The 21,574-nt window shown below is 39.8% G+C and overlaps 1 protein-coding gene across 3 annotated transcripts in view; it reads left to right on the top strand.

Moving 5' to 3' along the window:
• Positions 1-19,529, top strand: part of CCDC112 (coiled-coil domain containing 112) — a 46,744-nt gene extending 27,215 nt beyond the window's left edge. For 2 of the 3 annotated variants that reach the window (XM_047876071.1, XM_047876067.1), the window contains 8 exons: positions 4,254-4,375; positions 7,953-8,042; positions 10,502-10,577; positions 10,986-11,376; positions 15,933-16,346; positions 17,059-17,154; positions 18,628-18,746; positions 18,955-19,529. In XM_047876071.1, the coding sequence (XP_047732027.1) occupies positions 4,254-4,375; positions 7,953-8,042; positions 10,502-10,577; positions 10,986-11,376; positions 15,933-16,346; positions 17,059-17,154; positions 18,628-18,746; positions 18,955-18,997 (1,351 nt within the window). In that variant the 3' untranslated portion in view covers positions 18,998-19,529. The remainder of the gene's footprint in view (positions 1-4,253; positions 4,376-7,952; positions 8,043-10,501; positions 10,578-10,985; positions 11,377-15,932; positions 16,347-17,058; positions 17,155-18,627; positions 18,747-18,954) is intronic. The other variant, XM_047876080.1, reaches the window with a different exon arrangement.
• The last annotated feature ends 2,045 nt before the right edge of the window (positions 19,530-21,574 follow it).

The following is a 21,574-nucleotide window of genomic DNA, read 5'->3' as shown; positions in this document are numbered from 1 at the left end:
TTAAGCATCTGACTTCTGCTCAGGTCATGATCTCACAGTTCATGAGTTCGAGCCCCGTGTCAGGCTCTGTGCTGACAGCTTGGAGCCTGGAGCCTGCTTCGGATTCTGTGTCTCCACCTCTCCCTACCCCTTGCCTGCTCACACTCTGTCTCTCTCTCTCTCAAAAATAAACATTAACAAAAATTTTAGATTGCATGTATCAATGCATTTTCATTTACCAATGTAAGCACTTGTTAAATAACTTGGAGGGAATCAATAATTTTAATGAAGAGTCTATACCCTGGAGTTACTTTTCTGGAAATGGCCTTTTAATTGGTCTCCCTCCCTCAGTCTCCCCTTTCAGATCCGTCCTGCACATCATGAGTAGGGTCCTTGACAAGTTGCCATTTATTTTAATTTTTAGTGTATGTATAGTATTTCTTTAAATGGCCAGTGATATATGTTGAATGGTCAACATTGTCAGCAGCTCCATGATATGATAAATATTGCAAAGAATGATCAAAAGAATTAGAACTCATAATGCCCGGCTCTACCCTGCAGTTGAGAGCTTTATATAAACCCTGCTTTGAATTTGTATAGTATCGATTTGGTAAGGAATCAGGAGATATAGAGCCTGTTGTACAGAATGGTCTTTGGACCAGAATTAGTGGCAGTTCTCTGTTTAGAAATTCTGCCAACAAAAAAGTATACTGTTTGAATTTTGAAACGTTATACCATATGTGGCTTTGGAAGTTTGAATTCACCCTGCGTTTATGTAGTACTTCTATTTTTAATACTCAGAATTTGAGAAAATACAATTTCATTTTATTTTTTATTTTATTTCTAAAATGCATGACTTTATTTTATTTTTTTACTTTATTTTGAGAAGGGGGTGGGGATCCCAAGCAGGCTCCAAGCTGACAGTGCAGAGCCCGATGCGGGTTCGATCTCACGAACCGTAAGATCATGACCTGAGCTAAAACCAAGAGTTGGATGCTTAACCGACTGAACCACCCAGGTACCCCTAAAATGCATGAATTTAGATACAACCGGACTCTAGGATAGGAGTCTGGCTTATGTTTCCCTCTAGATACAGGATAAACCATCAAGTGGTTAAGGGCCCTATCTATAGCACACCAGTGTAGATAAATGTCAGTGTAGATACCTCGTTTTTGAGTATGTGTTGGTTTTACAGCTCCACTTCGGCTTTCTTCATTTTGTTGTAAGGTTTTGGAAAAAGTCACGGAAAGGGTATTAGAAAAATCCATTGGTAGAGTGTCTCTAGCCAACAATTTTCACTGAATACAAAAAAACCAAAGACAGTTTATCATAGTACAAATCTGTTCTGTTTTTGGCACAGGTAACGCATTCACATGGTTCACAAATGAACGTATATCAAAGGGTACACAGTGGAAAGTCTCCGTTTCACCCTGGACCCCAGCCACCTACTTCTTCCTTCAGACAGCCACTAGTTTTAGCTTCTTGTGTATCCTTCCACAGAAGTTTTATATGCTAGAAGGAAATAAAAATACATACTCAGATGTTTCCTTTTTTATGTAAATGGTAGCATAATGCACACACTAGTCTGCATCTTGTTTTGCTTTTTTTTTTTTTAAGACTGCATCTAAGATACCTAGGAATTGTTGATTTTTATCACACATGATAATGGCATTATAGTGAAGTCTAATATTCACAATCTCCCGAGAGGCACGCTGAAGTATGCTGGGGTGAGATTATATAATGTAGTGGATTTACTTCAGAAGGCTTAAGTAAAAAAAAGAGAGAGGAGCGGGGAGGGAGAGAGAGAGAGATTACAAGGAAAAAGAGCCAGGTGAACCAAGAAAGGTAACATCGTCCAATCAGAGTGTTGTGAGGGAATGCGAAGGGAGACATTCCAGCCTCTCTACTTTGGGACATGTCTAACATTTGGCTGTAAAAACCTTTGATGGAAGAAGAGTGGATCTTGGAGTTCATTCCCTATCAGCATACAGAACACAGTACTGCTTCGTGGTATTCCCGGGCACAAGGTCCCCCCCCCCCCCCCCGCCGCCCGCCCCATAATTGATTTAACTTGCCCCATAGCAGTGGACATTTAGGTTATATTCAGTCTTCCTTCGTCATAACTAATCACTGTAGCTGCATGGGTCCACGCTGTTTTGCATATGAGTGAGTGTATCTTTCGGAAAAAGTCCTAGAGGTAGAAATGCTGAGTCAAAGGCACATGGGTTTGCAGATGTAATAAATACTGCTAAATTGCCCTCCATAGCAATTTGCAATTCCACCAATAATGTGTGAGAGGACCTATTTCCCCACAGTTTTAGCAACAGAGTATATTACTTACACCCGTGATTTTTTGCCAATCGGATAGGTGTACGCTGTTACTGTGTTATAGTTTTTTTTTTTTTAATGTTTATTTATTTTTGAGACAGAGAGAGACAGTGCATGAATGGGGGAGGAGCAGAGAGAGAGGGAGACACAGAATTGGAAGCAGGCTCCAGGCTCTGAGCCATCAGCCCAGAGCCTGATGCGGGGCTCGAACTCACGAACCGTGAGATCGTGACCTGAGCTGAAGTCGGATGCCCAACCGACTGAGCCACCCAGGCGCCCCAACCGTGTTATAGTTTAAGTTTGTGTTTCTCCTACTGTGAGTGAGGTTGAGCATCTTTTCATGTGTCTAGCTATTTGTCTCCATTAGTACATTTTGAATGTCTTTGTAGGTGAATATTTTTAATCCAGGAATGGCAAAACATAACTTACTATCATAGCGTATCCTGTGTCCATGCAGACATTTCTAGATGATCGTATAATTTCCCCCACCTGCAACCAGAGCCGAGGTGGGCTTCTCAGCACAAGACTCCAGTAACCACCCTCAGTCCTTTAGAGTTCATGTGTAGACCGAGATCCATCTGACATCTCTCTTCTACCTTACTTCCTCTCCCATACCCACATACTACGGTGTGATCTTCTCAGCCGTGGGGGCAGCCGGTAGGGCCCAGGGCAGTCTCATCTGTTTACCCCACTGCACCTTATAAATATTTAACTTTTTTTTAATGGATGGCAAAATGGAGAATCTTGGGAAGCTCTCCCTTAAATAGTTGCCCCTCACGTTGTATGAAATTAAGTCAACGGCCAGAGACCTTCCACCATTCATTCGATACAGGATTACTGAAGAAGAGTTTGTGTTAATTTCTGGGAGAAAGAAAACAGGTGTTGAGAAAATAAGTGTCTTTGTCTAACCAGAAAATCTTGCTAGTATTTGTTTTGTCTTACCCCGGGGTTCAAACTAATACTAGAATTGCTTACTTACTGGTAGATGGGCTAAATCCAAGGACCAAAGATGACACAGAAGAACCTTTGAAGTCAATGTAGACAATATCCCTAAATATACTAAAATTCCTATCTATGTAGATGGTTTGCCTCCTGAAATTTTATTTTTATTAATTATATTAATGTCTTCCATTTCCATGTTATATTTCTACTGCCTGCCCTCGTGTAATATAATCACAGCCCTATTTAGGTAGTAGAGAGCTGTCATGATTCACATTTTAGTGATAAGGAGGTTCACCTCAGGTGAGGTTAAAGGTATTGATTCAGTTTACAAAAGCTAACTGTATCTCCCTATTGAAAGCAGCCATCAGCAATGGTGGTCATTTTCAGGTTACAATGAGATTCAGTTGGAATCAAGAGCCAAATAGCTATTATATTTTTATTTATTTATTTATTTATTTTATTTATTTATTTACTTATTTTTTAAAATGTTTATTCATTTTTGAGAGAGCGAGTGGGGAAGGAAAGAGAGAGAAAGAGGGACACAGAATCTGAGGCAGGCTCCAGGCTCTGATCTGTCAGCACAGAGCCCAACATTTTGCTCGAGCTCACGAACCATGAGATCATGACCTGAGCCACAGTGGGACGCTCAACCGACTGAGCCACCCAGGTGCCCTGCTACTGCGTTTTTATACTTGATCTTAGCCAAAAGGCCGAAAAGTGATGCCCTGCTATTGTATCTTTAAAACAAGTCCATGACTGCCTTTTCTTAAACTCACATTTTATAATTTAAATAACAATTCAGATTACTTATGATTATAATTGAACTTGACCCTTTTCTAACTACTATTTTGACTCCTTAGCCTTATTAATTCTAGTAATTATATTTTGACTCTGTAGACGAATTAATCTGTCTGTAAGTACTGATTATAATGAGTGTCTTCATATTTTAAACAATTTAAAAGATATTTCAATCATATTTATGCCATTCGTTTCTTTTCTTAAAGAGTTATTAACATAGAAAAAGATAAACGCAGTCATTTCTACAACCAAAAATGTGACTTCAGAAGTGAGCAGAATATGCTGGAAGAATTGGAAAATAAACTGATCAACAGCAGGAAAACAGAAAGTAAGTTGAGCTCATGATGAACTACAACCTGTTGAGTAACATCAAGCTGGAGTTGTTTTACTTTGCCTTTGTGCATTGACTGTGTTACATTCTCTATGAAAGTACTTTCTAGTTGGTAATGTCTGTCTTTTAGGGATGTGTATTTATTTTCTCAGGTCACTATTTGGTCATTCGAACTAGATTGTTTTCTGTGTGCGTTTCTTTCTATGTAATAGGAAAAAGAGGGTTTTGGTTTTGGGTGGCCAAACCAGTTAAACGCCATTAAAATATCTTAAATGAAGGGAAATGGGTTCCTCGGCTCTGATCTTTGCTCATCACTCTGATACTGTCAACTGAGTAAGTAAACAGCAGCAGCCGCAGAAGCTGTTTGTAGCAGCGGTGTGCAGTGGGCAAGTTACACAGTTGCTTAAACCTGAGTTTACTTGTCTGTGGCAGAAAACCTACCATTTTGGCCTCAGGGAGCTGCCTGTGCGTCCAATAAGACAATATATGAGAAAGTGCACGGTAAATATATTCTGCTGTTTGTTACAAATATTAATCATTGTTAACTGTGTACTAAGTGTCCCCCTTAAAAGATTTTACAGGGGCGCCTGGGTGCTTCAGTTGGTTAAGTGTCCGACTTCAGCTCAGGTCATGATCTCACGGTTTGTGAGTTTGAGCCCCACGTCGGGCTCTGTGCTGAGAGCTCAGAGCCTAGAGCCTGCTTTGCATTCTGTGTCTCCCTCCTTCTCTGCCCCTCCCCTGCTCTTACTCTGTCTCTGTCTCTCCCAAAAATAAATAAAACATTAAAAAAAAAAGGAATTCCACAAAAATATCTTTTGTTGTAGACTTTATATGTTGCAAAATCCTTACGTTCTAATAAAAAAAACTGCTTAGCATTGCATAAAGGAAAAAATGGTTATCAACTAAGCTTTATAAAATATTAACACTTATATGAAGAGTAGACTGCTTATGGTATTCCTTTACAGTCAATTAAAAGAAATTCTTAATAAATTTTTTCTTGCAGAATATAAGATTGCAGTGTTGTAAAAAGTCATTTTCTATCAGGTAGTAGCAAAAATCATTCTTCCTCCTCTGTTTGAATGATGGCAGGACCTAAGATAATTACCAAATGTTCAGTTCTCCTCTTTGATTCATGAAGAAATCTAAGCATCCTTAATTTAATATTTCTTACTTTCTCAGTTCTTTTATAGACTGAGAGACTGATATTTTTGTGTCTTTTTTTTTCAATTTTTTTTAATGTTTATTTATTTTTGAGAGAGACAGAGACAGAATGCTAGTGGGTTAGGGGCAGAGAGAGAGGGAGACACAGAATCTGGAGCAGGCTCCAGGCTCTGTGCTGTCAGCACAGAGCCCGATGCAGGGGCTCAAACTCACGAACTGGGAGATCATGACTTGAGCTGAAGTTGGACGCTCAACTGACTGAGCCACCCAGGCACCCCTGATATTTCTGTCTCTTAATCATACCATTACTAGAGTGTCTCCATACTGTGTGTTTCCTTTTTTTGGGGGGGGGGGGGGGGGTAGGTTTCACACATGGAGCCCAATGTGGGGCTTGAACTCACAGCCCTGAGATTAAGATCTGACCTGATATCAAGAGTCAGACGCTTAACTGACTAAGCCACCCAGGCACCCCTATGTGCATTCCGATTTTTAAGGCAACTTTATTTGTATCTTTTCATTTCCTATTGTTATACCATTTTTCCCTTCTTTTAAAATTTTTTTTTTTTCTTTTCAACGTTTATTTATTTTTGGGACAGAGAGAGACAGAGCATGAACGGGGGAGGGGCAGAGAGAGAGGGAGACACAGAATCGGAAACAGGCTCCAGGCTCTGAGCCATCAGCCCAGAGCCCGACGCGGGGCTCGAACTCCCGGACTGCGAGATCATGACCTGGCTGAAGTCGGACGCCCAACCGACTGCGCCACCCAGGCGCCCCTATTTTTCCCTTCTTTATTTGCACTTCGGGCTTATCTAAGAGAGGAAGGAATGCATTACTTCAGTATAAGCATGTAGAAGTTTCTTCTTCCAATATTACAACTTAGAAGTAGTAAATACCTTTTCCTTGCCTGAACTATCACACCACAATTTTGGCCTGCATTTATATACTATTGTAATTAATGGTTTGCCCATACATAATGTCAATTCCATAGGGAATAATTAAAAGATCATTTGCCCTGTGGCAGTGTCATTGTAGTTGATCTGACTATGGCAAAAACAAAACAACTGAATGCTTTCCTAGTACCTACACTTTGATGGAAAAGTTACCCAACCTAGAGCTGCAACCATGAATGAATGAGACCCTATAAAATACACTGGATAAGTTTCTGATTTTATGGAACTCTTGGATTTTAGTAAAAAGTAGAAGAAACCAAAGTCACATATACACATGGTTTGTTTTGAACGTTAGCACTGTCTCTGGTCCTATGGGTAAACTTTTAAAAAACTAATTGGGGGGCACCTGGATGGCTCAGTCGGTTAAGCAGCCGCTTTCAGCTCAGGTCATGTCTCACGGTTTGTGAGTTCAAGCCCGCTTGTGATTCTCTCTCTCCCCCTCTCTCTGCCCCTCCCCAACTTGTGCTTTCTCTCAAAATAAATAAATAAAGTATAAGTAAATAAATACATAAAACCTAATTGGTTCTGAGGACTTTTGGACAGAGCTGTTTGATGGTTCATGCTCATTTGTGGGAAAGTTGCCAGAAAGTAAAGGGGAAGCACATAAAATACCCAAAGATGATAAACAATAAATAATAATATCAATTATATGAACATATGTCTGTGAATATATATTAGCCTAATAATTTAAATAAACATTAAAGTAAGGTTATTACTTCAGAGCGAAAATACAAAAGATGAATCCAGTCTTTCTGCTGCTGCTACAGAACATCTAAAAATGTCTGTGAGACCTTCATCTGCTTTCCAGGCTTTTTTTGTGGGCCTAGTGAGTGACTCCAGGCTAGTCCCGTGGTTGAGGTGGGCAAACGGTAGCCTAAGTACCACTCCTTGGCTGCTGGGCATCTCAAGGTCATGGCTGGTGTCACTGTTACATCACATGTCTTATCAGCCCCTGTCTTGGAGGATGTGATTAGATGAAATTAATTCCCATTAGGAAGTTTGTCAGTGTTCGTAGAATTAATACTGGTTAGGCAGTTTTAATATGCCAACGATAGAGTTGAGATCAAATTCTATTTCCGTAAATTATAACAAATTCAAAAAGAAAGAAAAAACTTTTTAAAAACAAAACACGACCACATCTAAGCTACTGTTCTCTGTGTTCATGTGTTCAGAGCAGTGTCCAATCACTCAATCCCCAGAGAGTTAAAAAAAAGAGAGAGAAAGAACATTTCCTTTTATGGTAAGATTTAACCCATGGTGCTTTTAAATACTGGAGGAGATTGGGAGATGCTTTATTTATTTGTTTATTTATTTGTTTAGAGTACTTAAAATGTTCAGGCTGTTTTGACACAAATAACCTTTTTTTGTCCATTATGTAATTGCTCTTGGCTGCCTTTTACTAAGTGATGGTGATCAGTCTTACAACCACCTCTGTCGGTAAAGTACATACTTCTTCCTTATAGGAGCAAAAATCCAGCAACAATTGGCCAAAATACATAACAATGTAAAGAAACTTCAGCATCAGTTAAAAGATGTGAAGCCTACACCTGACTGTAAGTAAATTTAGATTTTATGTTCTGTCTTTTGTATTAGTATTGCCTGATGCTTGTTAGAATTGTTTATACTTTCCTAATAAGCAGGTTTTCTGTTTGGCCTTAATGGAACTCGGCCCTACTTTATTGGTTAGGGATTAATAAAGATGTATTAGGTAATTACTTCTAATATCTGGTGCTGATGTAATTGCTTTAAAATGCTATCACACCCTGGGGCGCCTGGGTGGCTCACTTGGTTAAGCGCTGGACTCTTGATTTCGGCTCAGGTCATGATCTCATACTTGCGGGATCAAACCCCGCATCGGGCTCTGCACTGACAGTGTGGAGCCTACTTGAAATTCTCTCTCCCTCTCTCTCTTCCCCCTCCTGCTTTCTGTCTGTGTGTCTCAAAATAAATAAATAAACATTTTAAAAATGCTATCATATCCTTAAAAATTATGAAGCAGATAGAACAGGTAATGTTGTCACCTACAGGATGAAACTTTTGGTTTGGAGGAGTTCAGATTCAGCTGACAAAGAGGAAAAAGACTAATTTCCTGATTCCTAAACCCAGTGCTTTTCCCATCATTTACTTTTTGAAACAATTACCTTTCAAATAATTGCATTTAGAATACATAAGGAAGAGGTTAAGTAGTATTGGGGCAAATGTCAGCCATTTGGAAAAAATGAAACCTCCCTGCATACACCGACGTTCATTCCTGAAGGATCAAATCCCTTATTCATTATGTGATTTTGGGCAGATTGCTTGTTCTCTCTGAGCTTTTATTTCCTTAGCTGTAAAGAGGAGATAGTCATAGGACCTGACTCAGGAGTCTTTGGGAGGTAGAGAGACAGTGCATGTAAAACATTTGTTCAGTGTTTATAATCTAGGAAGCACTAATAAAAAAAAAAAAAAAGTAACTGTGACTCTCCTAATTATTATTTATTAATTAAATTCATACATGAAGCCATAAAAATCCTAGAAGAGAATATGAGTTAATATTTTTATCATTGTATTCTAGTTTATAAATATGAGTTAATATTTTTATCATTGTATTCTAGTTTATAAGAATGACAATGAGAAGCCATAAAGACAAGAGTGAACATACCTGACTACTTTACAAAAAAGCCCCAAACCATAAAGTTGAAAAACAAATTAGGAAAGTATCAGCAATACATATGTAACTTATAAAAAAACTAATTCTGTAACATATAAAGAGTCCCGACAGGGGCACCTTGGTGGCTCAATTGGTTAAGTATCCAACTCTTGATTTTGGCTCAGGTCATGATCTCACAGTTGTGATATCGAGCCTCGTGTCTGGCTCCACGTTGAGCATGGAGACTACTGAAGGTTCTCTCTCCTTCTCCCTCTGCCCCTCTCCCCTCCTTGAGCTCTCTCTCTCTCTTTCAAAGAAAAAAAAAGAGTGCCCACAAATTGGAGCAACAAAGGTAAATAACCTAATAGAGTAGGGGGTAAAGATTATCAAGTGCTCGTTTATAACAAGAGAAATACAAAACACATGTGAAAATACTGCTCAGGCTCATTAATAATCACAACAATGTCACTGAAATCAGTCACAATCGGTTTGGCCTCCCGTTTTGGAAACGGTTCGAGGTGCGCAGGAGGGGGCACTCAGGAACAATAAGTCAGTAGAGCCTCCCAGGAGGACAGTGTGCCAGCGTCCTCCACACCATGAGGTGCATATGCTGTTTTATTTGGCATTTCAGATTTCTCTGTTATCATCTGAAAACATCCAAGCATGCAAAATCAGTACACAAAAAAATATTTAGCATGGCATTGCATCTATCGAAAGGTTCATCACTTGGAGAATTAATAAAATGAATTAGGGTAGATGTAGACAATGAAAGACTATGTAGCCATGAAAAGAATGAGGGGGACATATATATATATATGCTGATATGGAAAGTTAGCCACATGTGTTTAAGCACATTTTGTTAAATAAAAACCGGTTGTCACAAGACAGCATGTGTAGTGTAAAACATTTCTATGGGAAAAATAATGATATTAAGGTTTAATAATATGTGTGTATAGGAATAAATTTATAGTCAGAAAAAAATTGCAGTCATAAACATTAGCTTCATAAAAGCGCAATTGTCTTATCCTTTAGGTTACAAAGCATTTTTAAGTTAAGGTGTGACATTCCCTTTTCTCCTAACATTTAATTCTTAGTCATATTAAAATATGACATAACAGGAGTGCCTGGGTGGCTCAGTCGGGTAAGCGTCCAACTTTGGCTCAGGTCATGTTCTCGCAGCTTGTGGGTTCGAACCCCGCATCAGGCTCTGTGCTGACAGCTCAGAGCCTGGAGCCTGTTTTGGATTCTGTGTCTCCGTGTCTCCGTGCCCCTCCCCTGCTTGCACTCTGTCTCTGTCTCCTTCAAAATAAGTAAACATTAAAAAAAATTTTTTTTCAAAGATATGACATAACAGTTTTTTCATATTTTTTTGTTTTTTTACAGTTGTTGAAAAGCTCAGAGAAATGATGGAAGAAATTGAAAATGCAATTAATACTTTCAAGGAAGAGCAGAGATTGATGTATGTTTCAAACTCATTTTAATATAAAATGATTGACGTTTATGTTTCACTGCCTCTCAATAGGTTGTTCACAAATCGTTTTATTGTTCTGTATTTAATATTGGTCTTACACAAAAGCAGTATAACACCTCTCTTCTTTTGTTTAGGTTTCAGACTGCTTTTTACGTTTAAACTGAATTTTCATTTATATTCGGACAAGATAATGTCCCAAATAAGAATTTGAACGATGTTTGTTTTTTTTTTTTTTTACTCTGAGGAAACTCTTTTGAGGCTTATAATGTTAATAATTCTAAGTGGAGACGATGACACGGAAAGAGTCAGGAATAATGAAATTTGAGGGCGGAAAAGGAAAGGTTCATATGGATTGGTTTGTATCTTATTATTGACAATTTACCTTTAAAATTGTAGGTATGAAGAGCTTATTAAAGAAGAGAAAACAACCAATAATGAGCTGAGTGCCATATCAAGAAAAATCGACACCTGGGCTTTGGGTCATTCAGGAGCAGAACGTGCTTGCAGAGCAGCGTCGGGCAAGGTTCCTGTAGACAAAATGACGCCAGGCACCCTTCCGGAAGAAGTGGTAGATTTTGAAAACTTCCTTCAGCAGACAGGAGGGCGACAGGGGGGCTGGGACGACTATGACCACCAGAACTTTGTAAAGGTGAGAAACAAACATAAAGGGAAGCCGGCGTTTATGGGAGAGGTTCTCGAAAACCTTCCTGCAAGAACACAGGATGAAGTTCAGCAGCATGAGAAATGGTATCAAACCTTTCTGGCCCTGGAAGAAAGAAAAAAAGAGGTAAGAATCATTACAAGAGCTGTCATCTGTTGTATGTTTCTGTCTTCTAGGCACTGTGCTACGTAAACTCTTTGACACTGTCTAGTCGTTGATGTTACAGCCTTTCCGGGAAGTGTGTTTAGAGTCCCCTCCCCCCACTCTTTTCAAAGAGAAACGGAGGCCGCGAGAAGGTAGACATTTTACCCAGCCAGTGAAGTACAGTTGTATTTCCTCAAGGCCAGACACTTCTACCCCAAGAAATAAAACAGCGGTCCAGAAAACTTCGGACTGTGGGCAGAACCCTCTGTGTGCACCTGAAATGTGGGAAATCCAGAGCTGTTTTAGGCTTTTGGTAGAAGTCATCTTACCACCAAGGCCAGATTGTTGTCAATAGAAAATAAAGAGGCAGTAGGAAAAAAAAGTGTCTTTGATTCTTAAAAGCTTCTTTGAGTTTTGGAGCTTAAGCCTCATTGCCTATTTTATTTTATTTTACTTTATTTTATTTTATTTTACTATTTTATTTTATTTTATTTTATTTTATTTTATTTTATTTTATTTTATTTTATTTTATTTTATTTTATTGTTTTAGATAGAGAATGTGAGCAGGGGAGAGAGGCAGAGAGAGGGAAAGAGAGAGAGAGAATCCTAAACTGCCTTCCACGCTCAGTGCAGGGCCCAACGTGGGGCTCAATCTCGTAAACCATGAAATCATGACCTGAGCTGAAATCAAGAGTTGGACAAGCCATCCAGGCGCCCCCTCATTGCTTATTTTAAAAGACTCAAAAGTTTGGCTACCCAGAGGAAAGGGTAACTCTTAATGGTAGCAAATACCTGACAAGTTGCATTTTCACAATAATATTATTTTGGCTTTGGTTTAAATCAGGACTTCTCAATCTTGGCACTGTTACTATTTGGGCTGGAGAATTCTTTGTTGTCCTGTGCGTTGTAGATGGTTGGCAGAATCCGTGGCCTCCACCCTCAAGGTGCCATTAACACTCCCTTAGTTGTGATCATCAAAAATGTCTCCAGACATTGCCAAATGCCCACTGGAGGGCAAAAATTGCCCCTGCTTGATGGTCGAGGTCTGAGTCACTTTTTTGTGGACTTCAGCTATAATAAACATCATCTAGGTTGGTTGGACAGCAAAGGTATGACTGTTCAACAGATGACATACCTAAGGAGCATTAAAGAAATGTTAATTCCATGTTTAAAGTTGTTGGTTTTTTTAATGTTTATTCTTGAGAGAAAAAGAGAGAGAGAGAGTGAGAGCAGGGGAGGGGCAGAGAGAGAGAGGGAGACACAGAATCTGAAGCAGGTTCCAGGCTCCCAGCTGTCAGCACAGAGCCTGACGTGGGGCCTTTGGGGTCGAACCCAGGAACTGGGAGATCATGACCTGAGCCTAAGTCAGATGTGCTAAATGGACTTAGCCACCCAGGTGCCCCTACATGCTTTTAATTTAAAATCTTAAAAGGGGCTTGGGTGGCTTATTTGGTTAAGCATCTGACTTCGGCTCAGGTCATGATCTCACGGTTTATGAGTTCGAGCCCTGCATTGAGCTCTCTGCTGTCAGCATGGAGCTCTCTTCAGATCCTCTGTCCCCCTCTCTCTGCTCCTCCCGTTCTTCCTGTCTTTCTCTCTCTCTCAAAAATAGATAAACATAAAAAATAGCTTTTAAAAATAAAACCTTAGGGAAAATAACTGGGGTTCATTGTTGTGTTTTTTTCCTTCAAAATAAGTTGAATGTAGGAAAATTGATATTTGGGACTTTAAGAAAATTTTTTTGAAACAAGTCTTTTTTAAAAATTTGTTTTAAGAGAGAGAGCACATTTGCAAACATGGGAGAGGAGCAAAAAGGGAGAGAGAGAATCCCCAAGCAGGCTCTGTGCTGTCAGCACAGAGCCCAATGAAGAGCTCAATCTCACAAACTGAGATCCTGACCTAAACCGAGATCAGGAGACTCTTAACCGACTGAGCCACCCAGGCGCCCCTGAAACAAGTCATTTTAAAAACCTCAAAATAGCAAGCTATTAAAAATTATTTGGGCCTTTTTCCCAGGATACTGAAAACATGGGGTCCCTGGACCAGCAAAATGGTCCATGGACCAGCAAAGTCAGCGTTACCTGGGGACTTGTTAGAATTCATAGGGCCCCAACCCCAGACCTAATCTGAACTCGGGGTATGGGACCAGCAGTCTGTGTTGTCACAAGGCCACTTGGCTGTGCTGTTATGAGCTAACATTTGAGAGCCATCTCTCCAGGGAAGGGAGCAGACACAGTGCTTCTTGTCATAAAGGTAAACCACCTGGATTCTAGCTGGCTCTTCTTCCCAGTCGCTCTGTATCCTGGTGTTTGGTGACAGCCTGAATGTAGGAGTGAGGCGGGTGGAGTATGCAAGTTGAGGGGCCATTTACTGAAGTAGGACATGGTGGAGGAGAAGAGAGAAGCTTGGGGGAGAGCGTCAGGAATGTAGTTTAAACTCTACTGAGTTTAAGATGATACGTGGGAAATTTTCCATTTGTTTCTCCCACGTCCCTTCACATGTCCCGTATTTTGCCCCAATGAAGATACTTGCTTTCAGACGTGCCCTGAACCTTCTGGCCTGAGTACCCTTGTTTGTCCTATTCTCTCTTTCTAGACCCTTTCTTCTTTGTTTTCCCCTCCACCGCCAGCCTCTCAAAACCCGCCCAGATCAGGTGTTACTTCCCGCTTGCCCACTCACACACAGGAGGCCCCCTCAGGATCCACAGACACCTCGTGTATACCTCTTTTATGATGTGCAAGGGCACGTTCTGTGTTCTGGTGTGTTTGCACCTACCTCATCTAGAGCAGTGCTTGATCCAGGGACTGGCTGGGTTTGTAAAGCGTTAACTGGTTTCCAGTAGGATAAAGCGATTGCACTAGAACCGTCTACTCAGTAAGCATACTGTTTGGTTCAGTTCCCTTTTTTTCCAAAGAAAACTTTCTTGTTGAAGAAAGCAATGCATTGATCTACATTCTGGCATGAATTCCCGATACGTTTGTGGGCCTGCACTTTGAGTAACTATGTACAAAGTGGCATTTGCTATTGTTTTAATCGTCCATGGCTCCGATCACTTTGCCTCGCGTATGGTACATATACCACAGGGATTTATTTAATGAATGAGTGATACACCATGAGAAAAGATGAAGAAATGGTTTCCTGACTTGAGGGCAAAAAATTCAATAGATGTATCTTTTATGGCTGCCAGAAGGCCGCTAGAATTTTCAATAATATTTATGTACCCATATGTAATGCAGTGAAGCGATTTTACTTTTTTTCTTCACACCTCTGAATCATTATGTGCCAGGCACTGACTCACTTCATCTTCATGACAAGCCTATTTACAACAGGAGCAACACGAGGACAGAGAAGTTTAGTGACTCATCCAAGTTCACACCTACTAAATGGCAGAACCAGGGTTTGGTCCCAAATAGCCTGGCTTCAGACCTCATGCTCTCAACCAGCCCATTTTTATTTTTATTTTTTTTATAAAGTTTATTAATTTATTACTTGTGAGAGACAGAGAGAGACAGGGAGACACAGAATCCAAAGCAGGCTCCAGGCTCTGAGGTGTCAGCGCAGAGCCTGATGCAGGGTTCGAACCCATGAACCATGAGATCATGACCTGAGCCGAAGTCAGATGTTAAACCAACTGAGCCACCAGGTGCCCCTCAACCAGCCCTTTTTTAATTCCTCTTCTGATATTTGACCAGAGAAAGGTCACTCAGAAAGTATTCCAAGCCTAGAAAGAGGATTTGGAAACAGAGTGAGATAACTGGAGGAAACAGATGTTCCCCACGAACACACAAGCAAAGGAGGTAAAGGAGAGAAGGATACCTGATTAGGTACAGTCCATGTGAACCTGGGGATTCAGACAGGAGGAGGAAGGCCAAAAGGATAAACCACTATTTGCTGTTCAAAAGATACATTCATTTTTTATAAAACATAAGTAGAAAATTGCATTTGCACAGGGGAAAAAAAAGCTTTAAAACCTAAGGAAATGGCATTCTGCAATCAATATTCTTTCTAGAAAGATGGATTTGACGTTGCATTTTTTTAAAGTTTATTTATTTTGAGAGAGAGCATGCCAGCATGAGCAGGGAAGGGGCAGAGAGAGAGGGAGAGAGAGAATGCCAAGCAGGCTCCGCTGTGTCAGCACAGAGCCCAATGTGGGGCTCAATCTCACAACCGTGAGATCATGACCTGAGTTCAAATCAAGAGTTGGACGCTTAACCAACTGAGCCGCCCAGGCTCCCTGAGGTTGCATTTTAAAGTGCTCTTGGTTAGAGGTGCCTGGGTGGCTCAGTCGGTTAAGCATCCACCTTTGGCTCAGGTCATGATCTCGCAGTTGGTGAGCTTGAGACCCACATCAGGCTCTGTGCTGACAGCTCGAATCCTGGAGCCTGCTCTGGAATCTGCCTCTCTCTCTCTCTCTCTCTTTCTCTCTCTCTTTGCTCCTGCTCTCTCAAAAATAAATAAATGTTAAAAAAAATTTTTTTAAAGAGTGCTCTTGGTTATTAAAAAAGTTTTTCTCTTGCTATCTTTTTTAAATCACTTAGTCTATTCAGAACTGGAAAACCAAAAAGCAGCAAAAGAAGGAGGAAATTTTTAAGTTAAAGGAAAAGGCAGAGAACATATCTCTGCTCTTTCACAATAAAAAAGATAATCAAAAGCGAAAAGAGGAACAAAGAAAGAAGCAGAAATTGGCAGTCGAAGCTTGGAAAAAGCAGAAAAGTATAGAAATGTCAGTGAGACGTGCCTCCCAGGTGAAAGAAGAAGAGGAAGAGAAAGAGAAGAAGCGACAGAAAGAGCACCAGCGCCAGTTTAAACTAAAATTACTACTGGAAAGTTACACCCAGCAGAAGAAGGAACAGGAAGAATTTCTGAGACTGGAAAAGGAGATTAGGGAAAAGATGGAAAAGGCAGAAAAAAGGAAAATGGCTGCTGAGGAGATTTCCAGGTTTCAAGAGAGAGTGAGTAAATAGGGTTCTGAATCCGGTTTCTTTTTTTTTTTTTTTTTTAAGTGTATTTTTTTATTTTGAGGGGCAGAGGGAGAGGGAGAGAGAACACATGCGTGAGAGCAGGGGAGTGGGAGAGAGAATCCTAAGCAGGCTCCACGCCCCGCACGGAGCTCTACACAGGGCTCGATCCCACGAACTGTGGGATCACGACCGGAGCCGAAATCAAGAGTCGGACGATCAACTGACTGAGCCACCCAGGTGGCCCCCTGGATCTTTGATGCTGCATGTAGAGGTGTTACTTCCAGATTGAGATCAGCGAATATTGAGTGCTTCTCATGTGCCAGGCCCGTACCCAGCATTCACATAAGCCAAATGAGAAAGCCGTGCTCCCTAATTTGTAGCAATTATAGTCTCGTGGGAAAGGGAGACGTTCAAGTGGGAGGCTGCAGCGGAAGGGGGTTAATTCCAATACGTGGGGTTTATTAGGAGAGAGCAGAGTGCGGTGCTAGAGGTGTGGCCTGGGCACTTGAGGCGTTAGATAGGCAGCAAGGGAAGCATTCGTAGCTGTGTCAGACCGAAGGTGATGCCGCAGTGGAGTCTTGAAAGAGAAGAAAGGGGGGATCCTTCCTGGCAGAGGGAACAGCATCAATGCTGCTTTGAAACAAATTCTGATCAACTTTGTTTTCTTAATGTTATCCTTCTTTTGTTGGTGTGTATTTTTTAGGATTTACATAAACTTGAACTGAAAATTCTAGACAGACAGTCAAAGGAAGAAGAAAAGGCAGAAAAACAAAGAAGACTGGCAAAATTAAAAGAAAAGGTACTGGCTGCTGAGATTTCTTTATTTTTATTGTTACTGTCCTGATTCCTTGATTGGTAAAGATACAAGCATAAAATCTATTTTCTTTAAAAACAATTATTTATTTTGAGAGAAAAAGAGATAGAGTGTGAGTGGGGGAGGGGTAGGGGGAGAGAGAATCCCAAGCAGGTTCTGCGCTGTCAGTGCAGAGCCTGACATGAGGCTCGATCCCACAAACTGTAACATTCTGACCTGAGCCGAATCGAGAGTCAGATGCTCAACCGACTGAGCCACCCAGTGACCCTAAAATCCATTTTCTTTATATTCAGTGCTCCATTTCTGTATCATTTCCTCTAAATTCCATACTTATGTATTTACATGTTACAAAGCACAGCTTAGCACAATTTAGGCAACTGTTGTTTGAAATCTGCCGTTTCACATTATAAGTACCTTTTATTTTTTTTAATTTTTAAAAAAAAATTTTATTTATCTTTTAGAGAGAGGGAGACAAAGTATGAGCAGGGGAGGAGCAGAGAGAGAGGGCACAGAATCCAAAGCAGGCTCCAGGCTCTGAGCTGTCAGCACAGAGCCCAACACGGGGCTCAAACTCACGAACCATGAGATCATGACCTGAGCTGAAGTCGGACGCTCAACTGACTGAGCCACCCAGGCACCCCGGAAGCATGTTATTTTCTTTACCCTGAATTAGTTCTCTCTTCCTACTCTTCATTCTGTTTTTCTTATTTTCTGTATATGCCTCTATTTTAGACCAAGTGAGCTAGGCGCATGGCTTAATCTCCCTGGTAGGACTCAGAACCACAGATGTTGGTGACTCTCATGGGTAAAATCAAGAACTTCTGGTGGTTATTTGTCCTAAAGTTATTGTCTGCCTATCCCACTATCACACTTGGCTACTTACATTTCCCTCAGGTTACAAACAGAAAAACTAGAACAATAATGGAAACAGAATAAAATCATTGAATTAGAAAAAAATAAACTAAATTAACAGTTTATTAATAGATTGATGTAGTCCAGATTTTGTGTTAGCTCTAGAAGCACAATGAGAAGTTTACTGAAAAGGGGGTGCCTGGGTGGCTCGGTTTGTTAAGCTTCTGACTCTTGATTTCGGCTCAGGGTCATGATCTCATGGTTTCATGAATTCAAGCCCCGCATCGGGCTTGTGCTGACAGCTCGGAGCCTGCTTATGATTCTCTTTCTCTCTCTTTCTCTCTCTCTGTCTCTCTCTCTCACTCTGCACCCCCCATCCTGTTTCTGTCTCACAAATAAATAAATAAACTTTAAAAAAAATAAATAAAATTTTAAAAACAATTTTATGGTGAAAAGGTTACTAACAGTTTTATTTCTGTTTGGCTAATATTGAGGATGCTTCTTAAAACTGCTTGCTGTTACTAGGGATCTCACCCACTAGTCCAAACTAGTTTGTATAAATAGTTTATATAAATCAACTGGCATTCATTTTATTTCTGATTATAGGTTGAAAGCAACATTAGTAGAGATCCCTCTAGGCTTTACAGACCTACCAAAGGTTGGGAGGAAAGGACCAAAAAGACAGGACCCACAGGCTCTGGGCCACTTCTGCAGATTCCACACAGGTAAAAAAGGAGTGGGAGTGGCTGTCCCCTTTATAATAATTTAATAACTACATGTTTATATTTTATGCAATTTCTGTATGTATGCTACATTTTACAGCAAAAAGTTGATCAAGTAAATCCTTATACTTTTTTTAAGTTAGTATTTAATTAGTTAGGATTTTTTTTTTTTAATTTCCTTTGTATTTATAATTGCCCTTCTTCTTTTTAGGGCCATCCCAACCTGGAGACAAGGAATTGAGAAAAGAATATGAGATAATGAAGTTGATACTCAGTTGATGAGAATGTCAACATACTCAGTCATACCAGGAGAGAGTCACTAACCATGTTCTTTCAACAGCCCTAAACCCAGTCAGAGTGATAATTGTGTTGTATGTGAACCGATAGGTATTGAGTTTCATGCGGCGTTGTCGTATTTCCTGTTTATACTAAGAGGGTATTTCATGGGTATGCTGGCCTGTTGCTGATGTAAAAGTTTCCCTGAATAAGTTGATGTTACAAACATTGCTTCATTTTAATACTCGGAACATTTCAAAGATTCTTTGTTTTCGTCATGGCATAGCAAAATAAACTGGGACAATCATAGGGGAACATTTTTTTTTAAACAAAAATTTTGTAACATTTATAACTTGGAGATGAATCAGCTTAAGTAAGAAAAATGTAAAGGTTTTCCTTTTTTTTTTTTTTTTTTTTGGAAATAAGTTGGTACTTTTCTAAGTTTAACAAATTGGCCGTTTGTTCAGTTACTACATTTTTGTGTAATAAACATTTTTGTATTTGTTTGAAGCATGCTTTGTTTTATAGAGAATATTTATTAAAAAAAATATGCCTCCCCTCATATATAACCTGTTATTTGTATTCTCAATATCTTTTTGGTTTCCTTTAGCTCTTCCAAATTTGCCTAAAGGGGAAAAAAGCCTTTCTGGACTTCACACATTTATAAAACCTTTGTGTCTTTCACATCTTCCTGGCTGGTGCAGTTTTTTTTACTGCTTCTGTTTGGCTCAAAATATTTGGTGAAAAGATTGAATTTTAACATTTCCAAATTTATGTGCATGAAAACACAACTTAGTTTGACTCAACTTTTCATATTATAAAATCTTAGTTCCTACTTTTAATCAGTTCCTATCATATAGGAATGGTACCATGTCCATGGTAAATGTAGGAAACTCATTGCTTTTAATTTTTCTCTTCGAATATCTTTTTTTTTTTAAGTTTATTTATTTATTTTGAGGGAGACAGAGCGTGAGTAGGGGAGGGGCAGAGAGAGGGGGATAGAGAATCTCAAGTAGGCTCTGCGCTGTGCTGTGCACAGAGCCCAATGCTGGGCTCGAACCCACGAAACCGAGAGATCATGACCTGAGCTGAAATCAAGAGTCAGCCACTCAACCGACTGAGCCACCCAGGCGCTCCTCTTAGAATATCTTTAATTGTAATTTGACATATCTAGGTCATTTGACCTAGAAATTTACTATTAGTAGTGGCCAAAACCTTGTCTTATCTCACAGTTAATAGTCAAAGTAGATGACATCCAAATTTTGGAGGCTGAATTCTGATTACACAATTATTGCTGCAAAATGAGAGAAATAACATAAAATATCCTTAATCAGGAATGCCTGTTTTATTTGTAGTCTTTGTTCTCTAGAACTCTTTTTATTAAATGATTGGAGGCAGTTTAGAAATAAAATATAGACATGGACAACGGATTTTAAAAACAGAATGGAACTACTACAAGATACCCAAAAGGAAGGTTTCTTATGTATGGTTTTTGAACATGTTGCTTTTTGTTGCACACAAAGGCAGCTCTCCATTTCCTGCATCTAAGGGAAGCATACCAGGTCCTGTGATTCTTATGGCTTTTTGTCTGTTTTTTGGTTTGTTTCTTAATAAAAATATGGGATTTTCTTTGACAAAACCAGTCCTTCTGAGTCTAAAATAAGTGAGGGATTTATTATATGGTTCCTTTATATAAAGGATGTAGCATAAACATAATATCTCAGTTACAGGCTCATAGAAGGGCAAAATAAACATTTCTTATACTGGTTTAAAAAAGATAGGAATAAGAAATTTAGAAAAAAACCCTAAAGGGAAAATTTTTTTTTTTTCAACGTTTATTTATTTTTTTGGGACAGAGAGAGAGCATGAACGGGGGAGGGGCAGAGAGAGAGGGAGACACAGAATCGGAAACAGGCTCCAGGCTCTGAGCCATCAGCCCAGAGCCTGACGCGGGGCTCGAACTCACAGACCGCGAGATCGTGACCTGGCTGAAGTCGGACGCTTAACCGACTGCGCCACCCAGGCGCCCCTTTAAAATTTTTTTTTTTTAAAGGGAAAATATTAATAAAGCACCCATAATTCTACCGCTCCAGGGTAACTTTTTCCAAAAATATACTTGCATATCTTAAAGTAGCTACAAAGAGGGGCACCTGGGTGGTTCAGTCAATTAAGTGTCTGACTCTTGATTTGGGCTCAGGTAGTGATCTCACACTTTCTGAGCTTGAGCCCCGCATCAGGGTCTGCACTGGCAGCATGGAGCCTGCTTGGGATTCTCTCTCTCCCTCTCTCTCTGCCTTTCTGCTGTGTGCACTCTTTCTCTCTCTCTCAAAATAAACCCTAAAATAAAATAACTATGTAGAGTACATTTTATTTACTATACTAAATTACTTAACATTATGTTACACATACTTTTCTGTTTCTATACATTTCCAACATTATTATTTAATGGCTGAACAATGTTCCATTATATAGATGTTGTATCATTCCTATACTTTGAAAACTTGAGCTAATTATACTTCTTACCTAATCATGTAGAGTGGCATTTTACATGGGGG

The sequence above is a fragment of the Prionailurus viverrinus genome, chromosome A1 (genome assembly GCF_022837055.1).
Source record: "Prionailurus viverrinus isolate Anna chromosome A1, UM_Priviv_1.0, whole genome shotgun sequence".
Classification (NCBI taxonomy): Eukaryota; Metazoa; Chordata; class Mammalia; order Carnivora; family Felidae; genus Prionailurus; species Prionailurus viverrinus.
Note: the sequence above shows the minus strand (reverse complement) of the source record. Positions and strands in the feature narration are given on the sequence as shown.